This window comes from Palaemon carinicauda, chromosome 13 (assembly GCF_036898095.1).
Source record: "Palaemon carinicauda isolate YSFRI2023 chromosome 13, ASM3689809v2, whole genome shotgun sequence".
NCBI classification, from domain to species: domain Eukaryota; kingdom Metazoa; phylum Arthropoda; class Malacostraca; order Decapoda; family Palaemonidae; genus Palaemon; species Palaemon carinicauda.
In genome coordinates this window covers 35,370,794-35,398,607 of record NC_090737.1, presented here as the reverse complement: position 1 = coordinate 35,398,607, position 27,814 = coordinate 35,370,794, and the positions used below count along the sequence as shown (strand labels likewise).

The window sequence follows — 27,814 nt, the reverse complement described above, 5'->3', positions numbered from 1 at the left end:
TTCTATAGCCACAGCTCTTGTCTTTATAGAGATTTTACACTTTGTCCTCGCCAGTTTCAACATAACTTTTTTTCACAACACTACTCAAACCCTACACTTGTTACCACCAGTTGACTTATGCTTAAGGTCTTAAGCTCACAATGGAATAAACTTTCAGAGATGAGTTCTTATACTCGTAAGAAATAGGTTAGCCATCTCACAATGCCACATTTATGTAGATGATGTCCTAGCATTCAGAAATGCTGAGCCTACTAAAATCCTGGCAATCACTTTCAATGGAGTCTATATTCCAGAAATGTGACACACCCATAGCTCCTCTAAATAATGGTTAAATTTAGTGTTAAAATAGTGGCTTTGGTGAAAATATACTACACAAAGATCTAAGTAAAATAATGTAAAAATTTTTATCAGTTCTGACAATGGGGTTATACTTTCGTGACCTAGGTGCCTTTCAACTGTGGCACTTGGAAAAGGGGCATTAGATGTTAAATGTAAATAATTCAATTACTGTACTTACTTTGGGTTACCTTACTGCTCCTGCATATCTTTGTAGTTCTGTTTACTATTACTTAACTCATATTTATGAGTATTTTTTTCTATAGATATTCAAGAGCTATTTTCAGTTATTAAAACCCTATTCAAATTTACGAAGAAATTTGTTCATGTTCAAAGATCTGAATAAGGATTTTTTTTTCTAAATGTAAAATAATTTGGAAAATGGAGGTAAATTAATTTACTTACAAAAAATAGAATACCTGTACACTTAATTCTTTGATAAAAACTTTATAATCAAGGGGATTGGTATTGTTGGAGTGTACGGGCACACATTGCTGGTAAACTCTGATACTGTATTGGTTTTGGTTTTATGTATATAAGCTACCAGATACAACGGTACAGCAAAATGACGTAATATTTAATAATTTTATATTTAGGTGTATCATTTAACTGGAGTATTGCATATATGTACAATTTTATGATTAGATTTTGTGTATTTTATCTTATGTTCTTGGATATATCATTAGTATAGAACCATAGAGATTGAATTTTGAATATTTTCTTTGTATTCATAATGCTGCATCTTTTTATTATATCAGTCGACTCAGGCTTTCATGATTTATTAACTAAGTAATCCATATAAACAATCTCCTTAGCAAACATCTGCTGAGATCAGTTAACAATAATTCTACATTTAAGTTATAGTTCACAGCATTGAAGGTGTAAAGATATTTTATACATTTGATCACAAACATTGTGTTTACTCAGTGATAACCAAAAACTATGCAACAGTTTTTGCAACGTAATTAAATTTCTCGTATCTGTTTAGATTGATTTTCCTTTCAGATAATAAGCTACATAACAAAAGAGCGATTTTAGACATTTGATCCCTATATTAACTACTTTTCAGAACTATTCAAAATATATTATTTTTTTTTTTTTTTGAACTTAATGTGTATACCGATATTGTTTTTTCTGATAATTGCTCAGTGGACCAATGCGTGAAAGTATTAGTGAAGATACTAACGTTTGTTTTAAAATCTTCAGGCTGTGACTTTATCCATAAAGATACAAATACTGTAACTATAAAATAATCAATCCCAAAAAGTATGCCTGAACGAGTATTGTCACACTATGCTGTTAGATTATGGTAGTGATTTACTTCATAAGTGTTTGTATACTAAATTTTGTTATATTTTAGTGTCCTCCATTTTAGATAAGTTTATTACAGTACAGTATAGGTATTCTTCGTTATTCATATTTGCTTCTGGTATGCTTACAGTATGTTCAATTTTCAGACGATGTATAGAGTTCACACCTCGAGTAAAGATCTAGGATTGGAAGCTGCGGACATAGCAATTCACGGTAAACCTGTCATAACACCCGATTTTAGGCAGAAAGGAATTGAACGCTTTGGAATTACAAATACTTTCAAAGTTATGTGTCGTATACTATATATGATATATGTAAGTTTGCCTTTCCGTTTACATTTCTTTTGGAATGACTGTAATACTAAATCCCCGGAAAAGGATAAATTGTCTTTTGTGGAAAGAGCTCTTATATAAGGTGGTGTTTTCCATCTTACTGGAAAATAAGGCGATGCCATGTAATGTTGTACAAAATTAGAATTCATCTTTTGAGTGACCTTTTGACCAAGTTCATTGTTTTTTTAATTCAGCAAAAAGAAAAAAATTCAATTTAAAAATACACAATTTGTACACCAGAATGGAAATATGTTATTTTCATTAGTAAAATAAATCTTTGAATATACTTACCCGGTGATCATATAGCTGTCAGCTCTGCTGCCCGACAGAAAAACCTAAGGACAAAATACGCCAGCGATCGCTATACAGGTGGGGGTGTACATCAACAGCGCCATCTGTCGAGCAGGTACTCAAGTACTCCATGTCAACACAGAACCAATTTTCTCCTCTGCCCACTGGGTCTCTATTGGGGAGGAAGGGAGGGTCCTTTAATTTATGATCACCGGGTAAGTATATTCAAAAATTTATTTTACTAATGAAAATAACATTTTTCAATATTAAACTTAGCCGGTGATCATATAGCTGATTCACACCCAGGGGGGTGGGTAGAGACCAGCATTACATGTTGACATTATTATGAGCTAAGTATTTTGTATTTCATTTTAGCAGTTATTCAAAATAACAAACATAAAATCAATAAGTACCTGGTAAGGAAGTCGACTTGAACAATTACTCTGCCTTTTTAAGTACGTCTTCCTTACTGAGCCTCGCGATCCTCATAGGATGCTGAGCGACTCCTAGGAGCTGAAGTATGAAGGGTTGCAACCCATACTAAAGGACCTCATCAAAACCTCTAATCTAGGCGCTTCTCAGGAAAAGACTTTGACCACCCGCCAAATCAAGTAGGATGCGAAAGGCTTCTTAGCCTTCCGGACAACCCAAAAACAATAATAAAACATTTCAAGAGAAAGATTAAAAAAGGTTATGGAATTAGGGAATTGTAGTGGTTGAGCCCTCACCCACTACTGCACTCGTTGCTACGAATGGTCCCAGAGTGTAGCAGTTCTCGTAAAGAGACTGGACATTCTTAAGATAAAAAGACGCGAACACTGATTTGCGTTTCCAATAGGTTGCGTCGAATATACTTTGCAGAGATCTATTTTGTTTAAAGGCCACGGAAGTTGCGACAGTTCTAACTTCGTGTGTCCTTACCTTCAGCAAAGCTTGGTCTTCCTCATTCAGATGGGAATGAGCTTCTCGTATTAACAGTCTGATAAAATAGGATAAAGCCTTCTTTGACATAGGCAAAGATGGATTCTTAACTGAACACCATAAAGCTTCAGACGGGCCTCGTAAAGGTTTTAAAATAGAACTTAAGAGCTCTTACAGTACATAAGACTCTTTCTAGTTCATTTCCAACCATACGATAAGTTTGGAATATCGAACGATATTGGTCAAGGCCGAGAAGGCAGCTCGTGTTTGGCTAGAAAACCAAGTTGTAGAACATGTAGCCGTTTCGGATGAGAATCCGATGTTCTTGTTGAAGGCATGAATCTCACTGACTCTTTTAGCTGTGGCTAAGCATATCAGGAAAAGAGTCTTAAAGGTGAGATCTTTCAGGGAGGCTGATTGTAGCGGTTCGAACCTGTCTGACATAAGGAATCTTAGTACCACGTCTAAATTCCAACCAGGTGTAACCAAACGACGCTCCTTCGTGGTCTCAAAAGACTTAAGGAGGTCCTGTAGATCTTTATTGTTGGAAAGATCTAAGCCTCTGTGACGGAAGACTGATGTCAACATGCTTCTGTAACCCTTGATAGTGGGAGCTGAAAGAGATCGTTCTTTCCTCAGATATAAGAGAAAGTCAGCTATTTGAGTTACAGAGGTACTGGTCGAGGATACGGATACTGACTTGCACCAGTTTTGGAAGATTTCCCACTTCGATTGGTAGATTCTAAGGGTGGATGTTCTCCTTGCTCTAGCAATCGCTCTGGTTGCCTCCTTCGAAAAGCCTCTAGCTCTCGAGAGTCTTTCGATAGTCTGAAGGCAGTCAGACGAAGAGCGTGGAGGCCTTGGTGTACCTTCTTTACGCGTGGCTGACGTAGAAGGTCCACCCTTAAGGGAAGTGTTCTGGGAACGTCTACTAGCCATCGAAGTACCTCGGTGAGCCATTTTCTCGCAGGCCAGAGGGAAGCAACTAGCGTCAACCTTGTCCCTTCGTGAGAGGCGAACTTCTGCAGTACCTTGTTGACAATCTTGAACGGAGGGAATGCATATAGATCTAGATGTGACCAATCTAGTAGAAAGGCATCTATATGAACTGCTGCTGGGTCCGGGATTGGTGAGCAAAATATTGGGAGCCTCTTGGTCATCGAGGTTGCGAAGAGATCTATGGTTGGCTGGCCCCAGGTGGCCCAAAGTCTCTTGCATACATCCTTGTGGAGGGTCCATTCTGTTGGAATTATTTGTACCTTCCGACTGAGACAATCTGCCATGACATTCAAGTTGCCTTGGATGAACCTCGTTACTAGTGAAATATCTAGACCTTTTGACCAGGTGAGGAGGTCCCTTGCGATCTCGTACCATGTCAGAGAGTAGGTCCCTCCTTGCTTGGAGATGTACGCCAAAGCCGTGGTGTTGTCCGAGTTCACCTCCACCACTTTGCCTTGAAGGAGAGACCTGAAGCTTTTCCAGGTCAGACGTACTGCCAGTAGCTTTCTTGCAGTAGAAATGCATTGTCCTTTGACTCGAGTTCCATAATCCCGAGCATTCCCTACCGTCTAATGTCGCACCCCAGCCTACGTCCGATGCGTCCGAGAAGAGAACGTGGTTGGGAGTCTGAACAGTCAGGGGAAGACCCTCTCTAAGGTTGATACAGTCCTTTCACCAAGTCAGACCAGACTTTATCTTTCCGGAAACCGGGATCGAGACCGCTTCTAGTGTCTTGTCCTTTTTCCAGTGAAAAGCTAGATGGTATAGAAGAGGACGGAGGTGTAGTCTTCCTAGTGACACAAATTGATCCACGGATGACAGTGTCCCTACCAGACTCATCCACAGCCTGACTGGGCAGCGTTCCTTCTTCAGCATCTTCTGGATGGATAGCAGGGCTGGGGGTTGATCGTCTTGTTCAGCAACGTCCTCATCAGAGGGTTCCTCATCCGAAACTGATGAGGAAACGGCAACGGAGTGGGCAACGTCTGACTCCCTGAATCCGGTCGCACTGGTGGATGCGTGACGGAGCCGGACGCAATATCATGGTACTGCTGCACAGTCTGTGAACTGTCAACAACCATGGGGACGCGAGGAAGTACAGCGTCAACCCGAAACTGTCTAGACTGTCTGGGTTGTGCAGTCAACACCCTACCGGGTTGCTGAGGTTGACGCACTGCGTCACAACAAGTCACCTCTGCTGGTTGTTGAACGTCTTCCTAGTGACACACTGAACGTCAACAACCACCTCCGAGCGTCGCTTAACGTCAACGTGCGAATGGCAACCCACACTGGGTCGCATCGGTGGAGGAACCACCTCAACTGGCAGACGCGAGTAGGATACCTCAGCGTCAACAGGGCGCACAACCAACCGGTAGGAAGGTTGTTGGCCAGAAGGTTCTTCTCCGTATTAAGTCCTCTATCAAGGACACAAGCTTGGACTGCATGTCTTGCACCAAAGCCCATTTAGGGTCTACGGGAGCAGGTGTGGCAACAGACGGGGTTAGCGACTGAAGCGGAACCATTTACCATCCCTGGAAGCCTTGTTATGTGTGACATAATAGTACAGCAAAGCTTCAAAGGCTCGACAAAAGTTGAGAAGTTGACCTGTAAACAACTGGAGCGTCTCCTGGCTAGGCGCCTGGGCGAGTCCACCAGAATTGAGAAGTCTACCTGGGCAGAGGCATGAACTCCCAAGCCGAGAACTTCTCTCGTGTCCTATCAGACTCTCGCTCTATAAGCCAGTTAAAAAGAAGGGAAATCAAAAGGCTGTATCCCTAAAACTCCTCCTGGTGCAAAAACCAGTCGCCTAGCCAACGTAACGCTCTCTAGGAGAGCGAGAGAGCACTAGCTTAACAACAACGGCTTCGAAGTAGCTAGGCCTAGTGTAAGTTCTGACGTGAGGCGAACGAGGAGCAGCAGTTACAAGATCCGGACGAAGATCCTTAAAAAATCATCATGATTTAATTAAAGTCCATAGGAGGCTAAGCAGCTTAAGGCTCCTCTCCAAATGACAGAGTCCTCAAAGGAATATCAGTAGGAGGGAGAACAGCACTTTCTCATCTACAGGAACCTTGTCCGAGAAAAGCTAGGATATCTCAGTGAGGGTCTCACTGGTGCATTAGCAGCAGACCAGAAGGCAACGTTATGTAACTGCTTGACAGTCTGTGAACTGTCAAAAACTGAACTGTCAACCACAACAGGTGCGTGAGGACATACAGCACTGGTGCATTAGCAGCAGACCAGAAGGCAACGTTATGTAACTGCTAGACAGTCTGTGAACTGTAAAAAAACTGAACTGTCAACCACAACAGGTGCGTGAGGACAAGTTAATCGAAGAGGCCTAATAAAGGCGGAGAGATATAAAATATATAGATCTATAACGTGTTAAGCAAAATTACTAAAAACCTAAACACACTTCCGTCTAAGGGAAGGGTCGGCCATTTAAAAGTGAAAGAGAGTCCATACTCTCTTTGTCACCATAATTAAATCTATCCAAAACGAGTTCAAGTTTTGAAATGAAGATAAAACCCCTGCATAGCGAAAGCTCAAAACTAGAATAGTGTACTTCACCAAATAGTTGTGAAAACAAATCCAGTTAGTAACAGCGTATTTAGTAGGTCTTGCCAGTGGCACGACAGAGAGAAAATTGATTCTGTGTTGACATGGAGTACTTGAGTACCTGCTCGACAGATGGCGCTGTTGATGTACACCCCCACCTGTATAGCGATCGCTGGCGTATTTTGTCCTTAGGTTTTTCTGTCGGGCAGCAGAGCTGACAGCTATATGATCACCGGCTAAGTTTAATATTGAAAAAGTAAAGTACACAATGTATCCTTGATCTTACATGATTATTGATAATTTTATCTTTTGAATTTTTTGTAGATAAAATTTACAAACCCTGGTCGCATTCAAAAAGCTCAAGAGCATTGCAGTCGTCCAGAGATAGGTCAAGACCGAGCCATTTCGGCCGAAGTTCTGTATGCAGAGATTACAAGACGCCTTCCAGATATGCTGGCGGTAAGTCTCTTCCAGGATGTGGAGTTTCCTACCTTTCGTGAAGTAACTGAGCTTTACTCAGACTGCCATGATTGTCTCAGCTTCTTTGCCGAGAAATAAATATTTTTTTGTTCCAAAATGGAATATCAGAGCAACATATTTCATTTTACTAAGTACCAGTTCCACAATGCTGAATATATTGAATACTGTATATTGAAGATTATAAATGTAGAATTTTTCACTATGTATCGCCATAACTATTGACATAACTGTAATTTCATGTTTCCAGGTTAGTGATAGTCACATGCATACTAGCATAATCAGCTCTTTTACGCAATCAGTCTCCTTTGTGATGCTAAGCACTGGACAAGAAGGTGAAGTCCTTTTTTTTCTTCTTTTTCCTCTATGAATAAGTTTAATTTCTAATGAAAATCTTCAAAATAAGATTGTTATACTTTAATGAGACCTTTAGTTGTGGATTTTGCATAACTACAAAGTAAAAGTGGTTGCCTTACTTGAGCCTATTTGTATCAATGACCAATAGTCCAACCAACTAATAGTATACTGTACTAAGAACACCTTACTTTTCCAGGAGTTCAGGGATGCTATTCAAGCAAAGTTTCATGCCCATTAATTTCCTTTCTTCCACAGTTTGGAAGTCCAGTCAAATGAACACAAAGGTCTTCTTTTGATCGATGCCATTTCAATTTTATTTAAAAAAAATTCTGGGAAAGCAAATGTTTGTCTTCATTTACCTACTTTTGTGAAACCTAAAGGTCTTGCTAAAGGTCTTGTTATGTTATGTCCATCTGCCCTAATGTCACTAGTCTCTGTATATATGGTTTTTGGATATTTCAAAAATAATTACCAATTAATTTCCAACAGGATGTTGGAAATTAATAAATTAATTGGTTGTTGGAATTGGATTAGTATCTTACATTAGATAAAATGACCTTCATTTTACAATTAAACTTTTTCATGTTTTTATTTTCAAATTTGTGTCTACCGTAATAGAATAAAACTATATAGATTCATTTTTTGCCTACATCATACAATATTCTATTATGAAGCTTTGAGGGTAGATAATGTCCGTCCTTTTCTTGTTTCGCCCATCACACTTTAGCACAAATGTTGTAGTATTAAGTAGCCTCCCTTTAGGTAAGCTTCAATATATTGTACTGTACCATTCCTTTTTGAGGCAAATTTTAGTAAAATTTGGCCATATAGTAATCAAAACTTTGAATTCTGGAGAAGGTACAAGTTCATAGAAAGTGTATCAAGTTGTGGTAGCGGCACACTTTGCAATTCAGTGCTTGTTAGTCTGAAACAGATATGATATTTAGACTGATTTGGATCAGATTTAATGAATTTGCCAAGACGGAGCCACGGTTTCACTAATATTAGGAAAGACATCTTAACCACTCTACCAATACTGCATACGCAAGCACAGCTTCTTCATATTAATACTATAGTACTTAGTTAACAACAGAAAACTCTTTACTGGGGATCCTTCAGGCTCTTGTTTCCCATCAAAATTTTACCTTATCCTTACTGTAGATACACTACATCTCCATCACTCACATGACATAGGTATACTTGTCTTCATTACCCTCCTTACCAATCCTTCATGCAATTGAGGAGGAAAGTCTTGAGTTATTTATAATTTAGTTTCTTCTAGGTCTAAATCATTAAAGCTTAGTTTGAACTTCTTTCCTCATCAGAATCATCGTTGCCGGCACCATTGTTGTCAATTGTTTTGTTAGATTTTCTCTTGTATTGGGTTAAATGTAAAATGATTTTACTCCCCTTTCTTCTGTATGTTGTAGTTTCTTCCTGATTCCCCATATGGTCTGAATATTTATCTTTTCCTTTTCTCCATGTTTTTCTGTTTAATGCTGGGACGGTATTTGCCCTGCCACTTCCTTACCTTCTTATCATAAATCCAAACCCCCTCAGGTGTTGACCTACTATTATCCGACTAACAGTCCAATCCACCTCAGGTTTTGAGTCTTAGTCGTCATCTGGATATCACATCTTGCAGCATCTTCCCCATTTGGGATATAATTCTTCTACTACACTCGAGCTATGAATTCAAGCATTTTGTAGTCACTCCTGGTCCTTATATCTATCTGCTCCTTAGTGATTCCTGCAACATAGAGAAGTGCAGGCATTATTCTAAATCACAAAATTTTGTCTTTACTTATAGATTTTGCTTATTTAGGCTACCAGTGGTTTAGCAACCTCTCCTAATTCACCTCAATGTATGTTTGGCCTGTTCTGAGAGCAACACTAATTTTCTACCTCGTTTTAAAAACAATTCTTCCACTGTGTTTTCCTTTCCCCTTTTCTTCCCCATGTAAAATTTTCATAGATTTTGAGAATCAAAAACTACTTGTAATTTCCAGGCATGTGTAATATTGTGATAGTATGTTATATTTTGTGTACACTACTGTTTCTTTACATTTTTTAACTTCTTTCATCACTATGAAAAGCAATTAACCATTTTGAACTGATCCTCGGTGGATGTTATCAGTTCTCTCAATTTCTTGAGATATACTGTGCTTGCTACAATTGTCACCCAAATTTAAAACTCTGTTATTGTATAGTAACATCGCTTGCTGGATGAGCCTTTGTGGGATCCCCTGTTTTCATGATGCCTTTTCAATAGATAGTCTTTGTATTTTGTCAACTAGCTTCTCAATATGTAGATGAATTAAAATTGTTAGATACAGCGGACATTTTTGGAGACATTTAATGAGAGTACAGTAGTTCAGGATATGCTTAAGTTTTTGGCTTTCATTTCATTATTCAGAATTGATTAACTGATATCAGAATTATATTTTAGAATAGCATTTAGAATAAAATGTTTTAAACTTAGATAAGAATAGAAATTGGTGTTACCACACTGCACCATTGCATCCTTGTGTTTCATTTGTTTCAACATTCTTTATCGATTTCAGTTGTTTAAAGTGTCCCAGCATAATTTTATTGCTCCTTTTGCAATTATATTCTTTGTACTTTACTGGAATGCATAACATTCTTTTGAGGATAAATATGTTTTGTTGATAATAATTGCCGTATTGCATTTTGCCGGGAACTTTCATTCCTCCCCTGAGAGATTATGCATAAGAGGTATTAATTCCTGGATGAATTGAAAAAAGAAAGGAGATGAGGAAGTGAAAGTTTTACTTCACTTGACTGACATCATCTACCCGTTAGAAGAGGAAAGTTGAGGTTTAACATGAGTCAGTCCCACAAAGAGAGAATTTAAAGTAGTGACATAATGTAGTTCATTCGCCTAAGTTTTACACTTTTTAATAACTATTTTGGGATTTTATGCCAGGTTTTTGTTTTATAGATCTAAATTACTATTTATGATATGTAATTTTGATGTACTGCCATTCATTAATGATTAAACAGAATTCTCTGAAGAAAATTACGAAGATATGGCTTCACTTTTATCAACGTGCAGTGGAGTAGAATCTGCAGATGTTCCTTCAGCTTTAAAGGTAAATCAGTAACGTTAATGGTGGTGTAATATTACAGAATAAATTTTGGAGTGAAGAATATTAGCAAATGAAAGAGTTTTCTCCATTGTATATATATGTATATGTAGACACTTTATACTGTACGTATGTTTATATGTATATATGTGTACAGTAAATTTTTTCAAATATTCATAATACAGTATGTGGTTTCTGAAATGTCTTGCATTATCTACACAGTCTGTGGCTCAAGTAATAGCACAGAACGAGGAGGCCAATGACTTCCTTAGTATGACCCCTGAAGAAGGGAAGGTCTGGTTAGAGAGCCACCCAGGGAAAGTTGGCACGTGCTACAGGAGTTTTCTTTCGAGACATGGTCATCGCTGCTTGAAAGAGGTTTGTGGTTCGTTATATCTTGAAATTATAATTTCATTAATGTATCATTATTGCAGCTTTTTACAATGACAGTTTTGTGACTTTTCATAGTAATTCTAAAATAACATTAAGAGATAGGTAATGTAAACTACTTTACAGTGGTACCTCGGAGATCAAATACAGTAGAAATCTTTAAGAATCTGTATTCGAGTAGCGAATCAATTTTTCCCATTCAAGGATTCTCGTGTTATGGGCCTTATTATACAAAGCTTGCTATATTGAAATGCAGTACAGTACATAAAAGCGTAGCAAAAAGAATCAAACGTTAGTATTGATAGAGTAAATATAGAATATATGAACCTTGAACTTCATTTTACCTGTAGTAAGAGTGGATGACTTGAGTGGAAGGTGGTTTGGAGAGAAGGGGAAGTCCCCCTTCTGGTGTTTTCTCTTTTATCGTTTTTTGTGGTATTAAAAATTTATCAAGAGAGCTTTGCCTCTACCTCCCTTTTATGAGGTTTCTGAAATGACTTGATGCAGTCTTTATAAAAAGAAATCACCTTTTCTGGCTATTGCCTTATGTGGATGATATTTTTTAACAAAACTATGTAACTCAGCTTATTATACCTTCATTTTCCTTATGATTGAAGTAAGTACAGGACCTCCCTCCCTCCTCCTCTGAAGATACGTCCTCTCTTCGTATGTGGTAGTGATCATCATAAAGTTGTTGGAGTTCCTCTGTTGTCAGCTCAGTGACTTGGTTATCCTACAATATCTCAATATCTTCATCAAATTCTAACTCCATGGACATGCCTAAAGAAATAATGTTCTCAACCAAAGGTTCAGTCTCAGGCTCAGAATCAATGGCTTCCAAGTCCTTTGCCACACACTCTGGCCAAAACTTCCTCCAGAAATAGTTAATTGTGCCTCACACTGAGGGGAGGGACCTGGGGGAACCCAAACATAAAATAAGGCAAAATAAGGTAAGTAAGGCACCCATGCTTTGTTGATGAGGTTTACAGCATGGAAAATGTTGAAATGGTTCTTCTAAAACTCTTCAAGTGTTAACTGTATATCAGAGGTGACCTCAAAACACCTTTAAAAACGATCTTTTGCAAAGTGGTTATGACGTTTAAAATTACCTTTTGGTCTATGGGCTCTATGAGGGGAGCCTTATTTGGGGCTAGGAACTCGAGGGTGATTGATGAAAACTCCCTTGATAACTCATTCGTCATTTTGGAAAGGTGAGCTGGTTCATTGTCCACAACAAGGAGAAGTTTTAGTTGCGACTGTTTCTTCGGAGGTATTTTCTTGTACACTGGGCCCAGCACTATGTATTCATTCTGTAAAGACCAGCCTCATTACCCAAGCTTTGCTGTTAGTCCTCCACATCACCCTCAAGTTGTCCTTCTTCATGTTGTTCTTAAAGACCCTGGAGTTTAGGAGTGGTTGATAAGTAATACCTTGACCTTAAAGTGCCCACTGGCATTCCTACACAGCAACGGAAATAATTTATCTTTAATAGGCTTATGCTGAGGCAAGGCCTTCTCTTTCTGGTTGATGTAAGTCCTCCTTGGTATTTTCTATTAGAAAAAAGGTTGGTTTTGTCACAGTTGAAAACCTGGCTGCTATAACCTTTCACATTGATGTAGCTTTTAAATTCCATAGCATATTTCTCAGCAGTGGCTTTGTTTGAACTGGCAGCCTCCACCTACCTAACAATACCATGAATGTCAATTTGCATTTTATAACTATCAAACCAACCTCGGCTAGCCCTAAGAACTTCACTAGAATTGGCATCATCACTTTTTCCTGGGATGATTATAATGATGTCTAAATGTATTTGCATCGCCTTTTCACATATGATTCTCTGAAATGCTATCACCCCCAACTGTTTTTCATTAATCCATATCAATAACTGTTTCTCAGCATTTTAAATGGTCTTACTTCTTGGTTTAGATAGAGATAATACTTTTTTTGATACATTAGTTTCTTTAATGTTTTTTTTTTCCTCAAAATTGTGCAGATAGTGGATTTCAGTACTGTAAACCAAACTCCTCGGAAATATTGGTTGTGCGGACACATCTTTCTGCTTTTTCAATTATCTAGTTTCTTAATTCAAAAGTGTTTCTCAAGAAGTTCCCCTTTTTGCTTATCACTGCCACTACTAATCTTCTTGGGGGTTATTGTATATGATTAAACACAAAGTTGTCAGTTGATCAATATTTTGCAGATCTGAACTGGGTAAGGGGCCTTTGTCTTGTATGCTTTACACCTTGCCTGAATAATTCTACCCACACATGTTCTTTGAATTGACCTCCAGAGAAAAAAAAATGTTAGAAAACTTTGTTAAATCACTGATTAGTTAAGAATTCGGTGGTGTTTGACCTCTGAGGTATTACTATATTCTAGTTTTGATGGATTATTTTCTTGTTTTTAATTTGCTTACTTGTGTAATGTTTTTATTTCAGATTGATTTCATGTCTCTTTCTTGGAGTTTGGATCCTCGCCCTCTTGTTGAAAGTTTGCAGGTAAGGTTTTAAAGATTCAGATGTATATATACTGTAATTCATAAACTACTGGTATGAGTTTTATTTTAAATAATAAATGTGAAAATTAAAGTCTCTCAATCTTAATGCTGATCTGGAAATTTCCAAAAATCTATTTTAGTGTAATTTTTTTTATTTAAATAACACGGGTATATTTGATAACGAAGATACAAGCACTTGAGTGGTATGATTCGGAGTAATTCTGCTGTTGACTCGCTTTTATAAGAAGCTTATTTAATAAGGTTCTCTTACTCTGTTGGTTTTCAAGCCTCATGATCCATTCTTGTTTGTGTGAAACCGCACAGGTGTTGTAAATTTCAGTAGTTATTTTCCATTTTCTTGCATTGTTTCATCCTCATTTGAAAGTTTTGTTGTCTCCTATATTAATGCTATTTATGAAGACTTATTCTCATTGCTAAATTTTAGTATTTTTTTTTTTTTTTGTATTTCATTAGAGGTTTTGTGAGGGCTCTATTCTAGCAAATTCATGAGCTCCCATCAATATTTCAATGTCTTCTAATTATTTTCAGCAGATTACATGAAAGTCATATTTTACTGCACCCCCCCCCCCAAAAAAAAAGTGTTGAAATATAGCCCACAATATTTGTTTACCAATTCAGAGAATCATTTTTGATGATTTTCATCTTTCTTGCACATCATGATTTCTTATTCGTTTAGATGAGGATTTATTTTCACCTCTTACTTTATTATAGTTTTTAGAATTTTTCTTTTGTATCATAGTTGTATTTTATATTTCCTACAAGTACCTAATCATAGTTTGTTACTATATGACTTCCATCGGATAGATTTTGACAGAGAGAGAGAGAGAGAGAGAGAGAGAGAGAGAGAGAGAGAGAGAGAGAGAGAGAGAGAGAGAGAGAGAGAGAATCCATTATTTCTTTAACAGAATGTTATACAATCTCTATTTTCTTACATTCAGGCAATGGTTCGATACCCCTCTTCCAATAAAAGCAGAAGGGATTTTGTTTCTATAGAAGAAGCAATCAGAAACATGAAAACACCAGTTTCAGATGGCATTAAGTGAGTGATTTTTTATTTTGTCACTTTGTCATTATAGGTGCTATGTTTTTTAAAAGTTGTCTTTAAGTTATTTTTTCAGAAACCAATCCAATCAATGATGCATTTTCTTATAGTTTTTTATCACTCGGATTTCATTTTTATTTTTATCGTTTTTAATTTGCAGTTAGTTATCCAGATTTTATAGTCTTAATGAAGTTATGATCATCTTAAAAACTGTTGAAAAAATAGTAACTGGGGACCTTTTAAATCAGGTACAGTCTTTTTGTATGATGTTTGCTCCAAGTACTTGATTCGAACTAATAATTGTAAATTCAATGGCTAGAAAAACTTGGCTTTAAGCTCTCTCTCTCTCTCTCTCTCTCTCTCTCTCTCTCTCTCTCTCTCTCTCTCTCTCTCTCTCTCTCTCTCTCTCTCTCTCTCTCTCTCTCTCTCTCTCTCTCTCTCTCTCTCTCTCATTATTTCTGGCCTCTTACTAAAATGGACAGATGGAAATCTGACCGCGGCAAAGTTGTTCTCAACTTATGGTACTGTATTCTAATGTATGAGTTTAAAATTTCTTCTAGAATCCAATTTAATTTATAATGAGATTTTTTTTAGCACAATCCATCCTATATTTTTGTTCCTCCACAGGAAGATTGTGTTTTATTTTAGGTTGCCATTGGTTAGTTAATGTCCCACTACTGTGACATAAGTAGTGCATTGTAACTTTCCTTGCCGTTTGAGATCCAATGTGTTGACAATATTGAAGCTTTTATCTTAAACTTTTAAAAATTTTCAAAGCTGAAGACTAGAGGACTGGAGAACACTAGAAGTTCTGAAGAATTTTTTTATATTTCACTCTCTAAATCTTAATGTATATAATATCTTTTGGAGAAAAAAGAAATTTGCCATTTTTTTGTAGAATTGCTTTTATTGCTGTTTTAAAATTTTCATATTAACTAAAGCAAAGGTAAAGTTTCCTGACCCAGATGCTTTAAAATTTAAGATGAAAAAAAGTATATCTTGCTATAAAAAAAGTACAAGCACTTGAATTGTTCTTCCCTGTGTAATGTCTCAATGTGTGCAATTTGTAAAGCCTATTTTCGAAATTGACTAATTTTAGGTTTCAAATTTCAGAGGCTAATGAAATAAGAATATAACTTCCAAGTATTGTCTTTGATTGTAGTAGCAAGAGTGGGGAATATTTATTTTTCAACATAGTCATATCCATTTCATTAACAGGTTTGACACCAGATAAAAACAAAAGTCACTGCTTCATTCATCCGTCAGCTAGATGAAGCCCCTGTGTCATAGAAATTCCCCAACATTAGTTGTGGTGGCCGATGTGGTAACGTCACTGACTAGTGAATGCCAGACTGGTGTTCGAGTCCCGTTCAAACTCATTAGTTTATTTGGTCTCTGCAACCTTCCCATTCTTGTGAGCTAAAGATGGTGGGTTTATGGGAGCCTATAGGTTTATCTGCTGAGTCATCAGCAACCATTGCCTGGCCCTCCTTGGTCCTAGCCTGGGTGGAGAGGGGGCTTGGGGACTGATCATATGTATATATGGTCAGTCTCTAGGGGATTGTCGCTGTCCCTTGCCTCCGCCATTCATGAGTGGCCTTTAAGCCTGTACAGTGAGTCGAACCCCCTTTCACACAATGCGCTCTTCATCCTTGCCTGGCATGCACTGATCATGTATTGTTTTTTTTTTCTTCAAGGAAAGCCTTGAAGTACGTATTGCCAATGTGTAGGGATGCTGTGGTGCATAGGGAGACAACGAAGTCTCAGCTAACGAAAATGGTCGACATCTTTAGGAAAGCATACTTGTGAGTAGCTTCAGATTGCTAGTTTGTGTGAACATGTGCAGTCATCATTATTTTTTCTGTTATTCGAGAGTATAACTTAGAATGATTTTCTGTTGCTTATGCAGAAGTGCTGCTATTTATTGTCATCTGAAATCCCCAATATCTTTTGAAATCGAATAAAAAATATAAGCTGTTTATCTTTGTGAAGTTTTTATCTTTGTGTTTTGTTCTCTGATAAGTATATTCTTATATCTTTTAGTTTGGGTATTTTCATGAACTATTTTAACAAAATTGTATTTTTTAATCTGTTTTTAGATAATACATTTTGCATATTGTGTTTAAAAAAAGTTTTTATATGTTATCTTTTATGAGAATTCATGTTTTGCTATTTGTGTTATTTTTTTTTTTTTTATTTTATTTATTATTTTTAAAAAATATATATATATATATATATATATATATATATATATATATATATATATATATATATATATATATATATATATATATATATATATATATATATATATATATATATATATATTATTTTATTTTATTCATTCCCGACAAAACTACAACTTATAAGTATATTTGACTTTCAAACAGCTAATTCTTCATGTACAGTACTGTACTGGGTTTTGAGAAAGTACATATAATGTAAATTGCACACTTAGATTAATTTATTTTTCGTTTATTGTCTTTTCCAGAAAACTAGGTCAGATGATGACTGGCGAAGGAAGATTACCTGAAGTAGATTTGATATTCTTCTTGACACATTCGGAAATAGGTCACCTGGTTAAAAATCGTTCTCCGCTGATCGTTTCCAAGTAGGATACGTATGATTTTCTTATGACTTGAGGATAGATTGTCTTTTAAAATTAGCTGCAACATTTTTTGTGATGAATAACTAATGTTATTTAAATCTAGATCTAGATATTACCTTACACTATTATTATTTTTTCCCTTATAGGGCCATTCGGCGAAAGAGGCTTCGTGAAAGATTAGAAAATTTAATATACCCCGATATATCTTATGGCATGCCCAAACCAGTAAGTTTTAAAGTGGAAAGTTCTAATTTTCTTTTATCTTTTTACATTTTCTAACCAGAAATTCCTTCTTATCAGAACATTTCTAACTATAATGTTTTAACTCTTACACTTCCTAATCCAGTAAGATTTTTACTATTGAGTTTTATTATACCATTTTCAAACAAGCAATTCCTTTCTTCCTCAACATTTCTGAATTGAAAAGTTCTCAATATTTTCTCTTGCACCCTGAACCAGTAATTATTTAATCATCCTCCTCTTTTCGCACTATTAACCAGCAAATTTTTGTGTAGTTTTCACTTTCCCGAAACTTGGTAGTATTTTTTCTTTTGGCCGATAAATTTGGCCATCCTGGGTAGGCCTTTTAAAGTTCCTTCATTTTCTTTACCCAAAAATCTATGAGTAAGGAAGGAAGTTTTCAACTTTTATTCTCTTGATCATCCCATAACCAATATGTATGTATAGACTCATGATGAGTAATGTGTGTATTTAGTCAAGTTAACTGTTTGATTGGAAAATTGACTGGATAATATCCAGAATTATTCTTTGAATTCCTTAAATGCAAAAGTATGTTGAAATAACTTTGTAATTTAAGTGATATTGCAAAAAAAAAACTTGCAGTGTTTAGTCCATCAAATACAGTGGTACCTCTACATACGAATTTAATTCGTTCCACAACCAACTTCGGATGTAGAAAATGTTCGGATGTAGAAACGAATTTTCCCATAAGAATACATGGTAATTCATTTAATTCGTTCCTCAGCCTAAAAACCCATAATAAATCCTTGATAAATGGCTACACATAATTACACATAACAATAACATAACTGCATAATATGAAAGAAGCATGTAAAAAAGATAATTATAAAGAAATAATGAATAAAAAATGTGTTTTATTGCCACTTTACCTTAGAGACAGGCCAACGCAGGTGTAGGATTTGCTACGCCAGGAGGAGACGGATGATCGGCGAGAAGGTAGACATGTTGTTAACATGTTCTTTAAATAAATACTCTCTCTCTTGTTCTTCTTCACTGTTAGTGTTAGAGACGTCTATTAATTTTTTCTGAGAGAGAGAGAGAGAGAGAGAGAGAGATTAAACAAAAATGAGAGATTAAACAAAAATGTGTTGTGTACATATGATTTTTAACAGCGTTAACGAGTTGAAAGACAGTTAAATGTAACTAAAAAAACAATATCAGCGAATCTGAATTCCTTTATTAACTAAAACAAATATTGATACAAACACACTCGTGTGCGTATGCGCAAACACACACACACACACGCACGAGGAGACACGATCGGCGAGAAGGTAGAGATGGTGACTGCGATAACATACCGTAACTTACACTACAGAAATTTTAATCTAACTTGGCTTATTTATTTTTTTTTTATTTTTATATTTCATATTTTTCACATTTTTTTTCTTTTGATTTTTTATTTTCATCACTTTCAGTGACGAGTTACGGTATGTTATCGCAGTCACCATCTCTTCCTCCTCCCCGACCGTCTCTCTTACTGCGTAGCAATTTTTGCACCTGTGTGTGTTTTTGTGCATACGCACACGAGTGTGTTTGTATCAATATTTGTTTTAGTTAATAAAGGAATTCAGATTAGCTGTTATTACTTTCTTAGTTACATTTAATTGTTTTTCAACTCGTTGACGCTGTTAAAAATCAAATGTACTCTAAACACATTTTTGTTTAATCTCTCTCTCTCTCTCGGAAAAAAAAATAATAGACGTATCTAACACTATAACAGCGAAGAAGAACGAGAGAGAGAGAGAGAGAGAGAGAGAGAGAGAGAGAGAGAGAGAGAGAGAGAGAGAGAGAGAGAGAGAGATAGATATATATTTTATTTAAAGACCATGTTAATGCTATGTTTAGAGAGAAACAGAAAAAGAGAGAAGTCTTATTTAAAAGAGCTTGTTAATGCTATCATGGTTTTCTTTGCTTCACTTTTTTCTTTCTTTCTATTCATCACACTGACCCTTCTCACAAATGATCGTTGCCAACAATCTCTTTGTCCTTTATCCCTATCAACAAAAGGCGTTCTATCTCTTCCAGGGTATTGCTAAGATGTCTTGTAATAATGGTGATCCCCTTCGATGGTTATTTGCTTTAATGGCTGCCTTCAGCTTGATGATCCTCGAGATCATAGGCCTATTCCGGCCATATTGTTTAGCCATACAGTATCACTCACATGCACACTGCTCTCATGTTTTTCTATAATTTCTTGCTTCAATTCTAATGAAAGAATTGCCTTCTTCCTGTACTGAAACTTAGCTTCTTAGGCACCATGATTATAGGTAAAATAAAAAAGGAAATGTGAGAAAAGGAAGAAAATAAGCACTGTTAATAACAGACCAAACAGAGGACAACCACACGATACACACAAGAATAGAGAACTGAGCACTCGACGCTCAATGGTGTAATGTTTACTTCGTGTGTCGAAATAAAATTCGGGTGTAGAGTCAAAAATTTGCTCGAATTTTACTTCGGATGTTGGAAAATCCGGATGTAGATACGTTCGTGTGTAGAGGTTCCACTGTACTACTGTTTAAGTGGGATTTTAAAATCCTGAAATTTTTTAAATTTTAATGGGACAAATTGTTAGGAAAAAATAAGCAATGGTGTGTTTTTAAGTTTAGAATTTATTTTAGCTTTAGATTCCGACTATCTGTACTGATTAATTCTTCCTTTTTATAATAATTAGAATATAGCTTACAATTAGCTTACAAGCAATCAATGATGTCATTTAAATTGTGAATTTCTTTCAGTGTTGTCATTGTTTTTGTACTATATTTCATCCCCAAAAAAGATCTTAGATCCATTTAAGAATAGAACTCTCATTACTGTACTCCATATGTTTTTGACTGTCCTTTCGTTAGAATGATAGGCTGAACTTTTTCTGCTCATTCTAGATTTAGCTCCTTACTTATCCTTCCCCTTAGTGGATTAGACTGGGTAAGGTCTGTTTGGGGTGCAGATATCTATGGTTATCTTAGGATACGTCCCTGATTATACACGATATCTTCGGATAGTCGTTTCCGGGGTATTGGAACCCTGTGATACCTGACAGTAATTCTCTTGTAATATCAATCGCAGAAATTTTATTCTGTAGAAGTTGCCAGAAGGAACTTCCATCAGGACGACATGGCTATCTCACCCAAAAATAGATTTTTCCTACGTCAAAATCCCTTTTATTTATTCACCAACAGATAAACGAGCCTGAACAAGTTCACCTGGGTAACGAGGGTGAAGATTTGGTCTTAACTGGAACTGCTGTGTGTCAAGGAGTAGTTAAAGGTATTGCTAGAGTCGTCACCAGTATCACAGAAGCCACCAATATACAGGTGTGTATCAAGTTTGTAGTATTTTTGGTCTCGAAAAGATGATTTGCGTTCATGTACAAACATACCTTCATACTAATGAAAATTTTGTAAGTTTTCCGAAACTGTTTCCTGAATGTAGGCTGCATCAATTATTTGTTTGGTCTGAATAGATTTCATATTGTTTTATCATAATGTTGATTTTACTAACAGCGCGGGGACATATTGGTGACCAAAAGCACAGATGTTGGTTGGACGCCGTATTTTCCTCTTTTGGCGGGAGTTGTCACGGAGATTGGAGGACTTATTTCTCATGGTATGTGAGCTTGATTGTGATGTAATTGCAAGTACTGTAATGCATTTATGCAACAATGGAAAAAGGATTTTGTTCATAACTTCTTTTTTTCTGATATGGAGTCTTATGTGTTTTTCTCAAACACCTCTTTAACCAAACAACTGTATCACTTCTTATTTTGCCTTAAATACCTTCATTAACAATTTTAATGTGTATAAGTGTTTTGCTATGCAAGGCTTATTCCTTGACTTGAGCATGCTCTGACATCAATAGACCTATAATAGCTAAATCTGTGGCTCTCAACCTCACATCATTAATCATATCTAGTTCAAAATTTAATTTTTTTACTCCTAGTATTGTATTATCTGTATTTACAACTATTTATCAAATTTCAGGAATTATTTTTTGTATATCTTCACAGCACAAAATCAAAAAATATAAATGATCTTAATAAGAAATCTTTTTCTAGGTTATCTATTTTGTTTGGTCTCTATTTGGTCTAGCAACATTCAAACATATGCAAAACCTCTGTATCCTGTATTTAGTCATAACAGTCAGATGTTCTTCACCTTGTTCTTTTGAGTTAAAATTTTTTTCTTTCTATTGCCAAGCTATGGAATATCTGTCACTGTTTTTTTCTTGAGTTTACTCTTTCTTAAGGGTCTGTCACCCCTTTAGCATAAATGTATCTTTTGTGCATAAGGAAATCCCATATTTAGATTTACATAAGCGACTCCTGAAAGTTCCAGAATGCTGAACTTCTTGATTGTAGTACAGTATTACACTGGGATAATAATGAGTAATTGAAATACAGCAGGTGAGGAGGTTGTTCTTTAAAATATCAGAGAAAAACTTTATTTTTATGAATTATTTTTTTATGAACACATATATATTTCTTATTACAAGGACTAGCCAAGTTTGTACACTTTTTAGATTCATTTTCCTCCTATGCCAAACAAACCTTTGGTCTTCTAATATGAATTTCTCCTGCAGTAGTACTACTATAGCTGTATGTAAAGTCCAAAAAAAAAAATAAAAATAATAAGCTATGAAGTGGTATCCCTTTGAGGAATACCTGAATCCACCTTGCAGCTCACTTGACTAGTACTCTACTTTTACTTTAAGGGCTACTTATCTGGTCCCATACAGCAGGGGAACCTTACTTTCTACTGGGCCTAGTACTGTAGTGCACTCCATCAGCTTCACCCCCTTTCTCATTCACTCTGCTTTTTATTGTATTTGAGTGTTCTTCCATTACTTTTCCTGCTTGCATTATGGAAGGTTAGAATTTTGTGTATTTGATGTGAAAATTCCCTAGCAGAGTCAAGCTGCATGTTATGTTTGCTCATTTACCAGCATATTATTTGTACTTTTTTAGGGGTCATGTTTGTTCACAAGCTTACCGTTGTAAAAAGTTTCATTAATGGTCCCCTTGAAAATGGTAACATTTTAAGAAGAAAAGGAAGATGGTCAAGAAGCAGAAATCAGTAATTTGATTATATGAAACTATGAAAAACCATTAAGACCTATTTTCCTTTCGTTTAGGGGCTGTGGTTGCTCGAGAATATGGACTCCCTTGTATTGTTGGAGTACGTGGTGCTACTCACTCATTCAACTCAGGTAATTTATTTATTATTTTTGTTTGATTCCTTTGTTTTCAAATTTTGTTGACCATGTTATTAAGGTAGTTTCTTTTTTGCTTCCTCCAGTTATATTGTAGTTTATATTGTTTAAAAAATTTTGGAAAATGTGTTTGCTACTTTTTAATTTGCTAATGGAGAAGGGTAAGATTTTTCACATGATTTTACTTCATTTAGTAATCATGTTTGTATTGCGGAGTTGGAATATGCACTCACATCGTCATTATTATCATAAACATTTTTACACTTGATTTGTTTTCATTATGGAGTAAGAGCAAAATGAGTTCTCTTTATTCTTTCTGTCCTGTGCTCGCTTTGCTTGAACTGCCTCATGATGCACTTCATCTGTCCCCTTTTCCAAAATTTCCTGGGTTTTTTTTACATATCTCTTGTCTTGCTACTCCCTAATCTATTGATATTCTGACTCTTCTCATCTTATATTCAAGACATCTCAGTCTTTGTGATCCGTCTATTTTCTAGCTGCCAGATACTGCATTATTCGACTTCTTCATATATAAAACAATCTTCCTATCATACTATGGATATGAAACCTAATACAAAATTGTTGCATTTCTTTCAAAATTGCTCCATTTCCTTAGCAGTGCCCATATTTTTTCTGCATTCTGTAAAACATGCATTGTCTTAACTATCTTTAACTTGATATTTATATTTACTAGTAATAACTGTGTATGTGCCCTCTCAACTCCTACCCTACCACCCAGTTAAATTTCAAATTAAGAGAAATGTCAATTCTTTTAAGTACTGTACTGCAATAGCCAAAATTTTTACATGCAGCAAGAGTACATCCGTACAGCTTTCTGTCAGAGTCAGAAGTACTAGTCTTGCTGACTGACAGGTAGGTTGTTTTTCACCCACACCACATGTTTGTAGTTACTACTACTGTTTCTTTAATTTCCTGTGGCCGTTCCAGCTTCACTGAAGTCCTACTCCTATTAAAGAACAATGGGATGTAGTTGTGTAGGAACAAACTTTACTTCATCTGAAGCCTTTCAATCTAGCATTTCCATTTCCCTCACTGCCTCCTTTGCTTATATAATATGCTTGAGGCATCAAAATGTTTCTTACTCGATGTATATCTTGTAATCCTCGCTTGTGATACCACTCATTAAATTGAGCACACACCATTTGCACAACAGCATTCATTTGTTTCCTTTCTAATCATGTAAGCTTTGTATTGCTTACACTGATTTTCTGTTGTCCTCTCTACTCCATGCCTCCTTCTCTTAAACATTCCATTGATATCTTCCTCATATTCTACGACTGCATTATCATTAGGTCACATGCTTATAGCAGCTCCCAGGGGTCTTGTATTTGCACATTTGTTGCTTTGTTCATTAATATCTTAAACAGCTAGGGCTCAGCATTGATCTTGAATGTATGTCAAGATTTCCATCAAACATCTGATGCATCTTCCTCTGCTTTTATTCATTATGGTAGAGTAACATAACTATCCTAGTGAGTCTCTTTGGTATGTAGTCAATCTAATTATTTGTCTTGATACTATGTCAAATGGCCTTCTAAGGTCCATGAATTATGGTAAACTTGCATGAATTGTATTTTTATTTATATCTGGGCTACTGCTTACTTGATTGAGAATTAAAAAACGGTACGAAATTGTTTTTACGTTCACTTGTGTTTGTACTTACAAACCTTACATGGAAAATACTCCTTGAGGCAACATATTTCTTATTCTTTTTTTGTCAAGACAATAACCATTTGTACGTGTGCTGGGGAAAAGTATTTTTAGGACTGTTTTTCCCTAGGAAATTCCTGGCTTCACTAGTGGTAATTATTATTATTATTATTATTATTATTATTATTATTATTATTATCATTATTATTGTTATAATTATCATTTCTCATTTCAGGTGACTCGGTTGTACTAAATGCAACCAAGGGTACCATCACAAGAATTTGGGAAAAAAAGGAAGAACTCACTGCATTTAGCTGAGGCCATAGCTACTGATAGTTATTCCTATGCTTAATGCAAACCACCGTTCTTAAGTAGGGAGTAGGTTTTCAGCGTCAGCTGGATGGCCGTTGAATCGTTTAACAGAGCAGTTAGATGACAGGTGGGAACTAGAGCGAGGACCCCCCCCCCCCCTCCTCCACCTGTCAAAAGCTCTCCACTTATGTTTTTGGCCATACCGAATACAAACGTATTGGTGTGACCTTAATTGAACTTTTAATTTTTTAGGGACTGAATGCTGGTTGTTGATTGCTATGATTGTGAAGCAAGACTTATGAGGGAGGATGGACTTTACATTCTGTGGCGGGATGCCACAAAGATGAACCCCACACTCTTGAATCACTAACAAACAATAGTCTCCACATTACAAACTTTCCCTTTACGTTATCGGCAACTAGACTCTTGGACAGGAGGGAAATTAAAAATAAACATTGCCAAACTGTCTTTCAATGCACTGCCATATCTCTGTAGCAAATGGTAGTCTCTATCAATATGATATAACGTAATGTGATTAAGAGTTAAATCATTACCATACTCATAATCATCGTCATTATCATCATCACTCGAGGAAGAGAAAATTTCTTCATCCAGACTAGGTCATTATTACTAGTACATTCAAAATCTCTAGATCAATCATTCCCAAGTCCTTATAGTGTATAAACCAGTTGGCATCAATCCAATATTCACAAGAACACTATTTGCTGCTGCCAGAATAAAAAGAAAAAAAAAAGCATTCACTCCAGACATTTGCTACCATTTTAACCTATCTAACAAAAATGTGTAAACAAATAATCTTCAAATATACCAACCGTCTTTCTCGCTACGAACAATCATTACACTGATTACCTCTGTGTGTGTGTGTGGGTGTGTGTGTGAAGGATTTGGCAAACAAAAAAAAGACGAAACGTAATGAATATAAAAACGATCCTCCACAATCTGGTATTTGTTAAACAGGGTGTAAATCTACACTCTATGTGCTTTTTGCTAGGGGCATGATTGTTTGCAATTATCCCCATTGAAAACTGCCTTTTTCTGACTTTGTAACTCTTATCAGCAATGCATTTGCCCTAACTACTGAGAGGGTCAAGGTATAAGCCAGAATCAGAACTCGCGAAGTCAAAGGTTAGCCGTACCTTTGCCTTCTAGAGGAATCTTGCAGTCAGCCAGGTGTTGAAGGTTGGGGTGTGTATGCACCAGTCCGCCTTCTTGGCCTTCGGTCTATAAAAGTACGCAAAAGTCCCTTGATACCTTTGCACTTGGCCTTTGGGTGGCTGCTCAAGTAGTTGTGTATCAAGCCCATCTCCCACCTAGGACTGTAAACAACTTTTCCATGAGAACGTATACTGTAGTTGCAAGTCTGAAATGAAGGCAGAATATCTGGATCTTCTCCATTCTTTCTGCCCCTCTCTTGAGAATGAAGTAGTTGAAGTGTTACTCACTGAATCTGACTTTATGCTGGTAAACTATACTTTTGAGCTTCATTCTTTAGAACTAGATTAGTTCTCCCCTATCCTCCCTAGACGATGGGAAGGATGGTGGAATGTATACCAACCTGTTGATCATCATATGCCAGGTATGTTATTCCAGACTGCCATCCCTTCAGGGGAAGGGATCCCTCCTTTGACCCCCTACCAGTCTTCTTGAACAGGAAAAGCCTTATCACCCTATTTATCCCAATAATGGACAGATAGGAGGTTGCTGGAGTCAAATACTTCGCTCCCATATGGAACCAGGTAGATGACATTTCCAGGGAAGAAAATATTCAACCAGTTCGGTTCTAGAGAGACTTCTGCCCACCAATTGGTGAGTCTCCCTACTCAAAAGATGATAGTTTGTATTTTTCTTAGGAACAAATCACAAATTTTTAATCATTTGTATTTTTCCTAGCTAAACGAACCTGAGTCCTTCAAGTTAAACTTCCCTCCTCAACCACCTGTCTTAGTCCTGAGTGGAAAGGTCGAAAGTGAAGAGCTTTTGACGGGTGGGAGAGGGGGCCGGGGCTTCGCTTCCATCTGTCGTCTAACTGTCTCATTGAATGATTCAATTGCCATCAAGCTTGAGCTGAAAACATGTTCTGAACTTAAAGGACTCCGTTTTGTATAGCTTGGAAAAATATAAATTAATTTTAAAAATTGTGAATTTGTTACTATTATTGTTGTTATTATTATTATTATTATTATTATTATTATTATTATTATTCTTTCAGTTAGAAAAGTATTACTTGAATATTTATTTCTTTGCCTCATATACTCTAATAGAAAAAAATTATTGTTACTATAGATTGCTTTTGAACAGTTCTTTAAGAAGTATAAAATTTTAGCATTAAGTACTGTGAGGGATTTTGAAAGAACATGAAAATATGTTTACACCATAAATTTTCAAACATTTATGCAAAAGACATTACGCAAATTATCAGAAACTGTATTTTATCCTTCATTAAGTTAATTCCACCTTTGGACTTTTTTATGCAATGTGTAATTCATGTCAAATATTTGCATTACGTCTTATAAGAAAATAACCTTCAGGTTCTCCTGTAATTCATAAATGTCCTGTGGAAGTATATGATGACATAAAAAAGCATCCTATTGTTAGTTTAATTTGGAATTAATCTTGATTTAGTTGAGCAATAATTGAGTTGATTATGTTTCATGCTATAGTAGAAACTTAGCAATATTGTCTGTGAATAGTGTAAAATATTTGTAATGATAATTTTTGTGATATGTATATAAAAATTGTAAGATACAAATACAGAAATGATTTTACGTATGCTTTAGATAGGTATTTATTTCTTGATGAAATCAAATACTTGAAATACATTCCTTAGTATTTTGTATAGAAGAGAGGATAGATGTAGTAAAAATATGTTGGGTAAAGAATATGAATTGTGAATGCATAGCGAGGAGAAAGAGCAGTAACTAGTAAAACCATTTAAAAGTGTTTGCAATAGAAAGTCGAACATAATTGTGAGTAAGAATGTCAGTATGGATAGGGGAAATAGGAAATTGTTAATTTTCTTAAGAACTGTAGAGGAAATATAGCCAATGATTTTACATTGAAAGAAAAAGATACAGAATAGGAGAAGCTAGAGTT

General features: G+C 36.0%; 1 protein-coding gene across 2 annotated transcripts in view; it reads left to right on the top strand.

The window, feature by feature from the left end:
- Nucleotides 1-27,475, top strand: part of LOC137652281 (rifampicin phosphotransferase-like) — a 455,498-nt gene extending 428,023 nt beyond the window's left edge. Inside the window, exons 20-33 of one of the 2 annotated variants that reach the window (XM_068385577.1) lie at nt 1,794-1,961; nt 7,074-7,208; nt 7,477-7,561; nt 10,608-10,696; nt 10,913-11,068; nt 13,519-13,578; nt 14,537-14,637; nt 16,338-16,445; nt 17,132-17,251; nt 17,395-17,473; nt 20,689-20,823; nt 21,013-21,115; nt 22,640-22,714; nt 24,624-27,475. In XM_068385577.1, coding sequence (XP_068241678.1) covers nt 1,794-1,961; nt 7,074-7,208; nt 7,477-7,561; nt 10,608-10,696; nt 10,913-11,068; nt 13,519-13,578; nt 14,537-14,637; nt 16,338-16,445; nt 17,132-17,251; nt 17,395-17,473; nt 20,689-20,823; nt 21,013-21,115; nt 22,640-22,714; nt 24,624-24,706 — 1,497 coding nt within the window. In that variant the 3' untranslated portion in view covers nt 24,707-27,475. The remainder of the gene's footprint in view (nt 1-1,793; nt 1,962-7,073; nt 7,209-7,476; nt 7,562-10,607; nt 10,697-10,912; nt 11,069-13,518; nt 13,579-14,536; nt 14,638-16,337; nt 16,446-17,131; nt 17,252-17,394; nt 17,474-20,688; nt 20,824-21,012; nt 21,116-22,639; nt 22,715-24,623) is intronic. The other variant, XM_068385576.1, reaches the window with a different exon arrangement.
- The last annotated feature ends 339 nt before the right edge of the window (nt 27,476-27,814 follow it).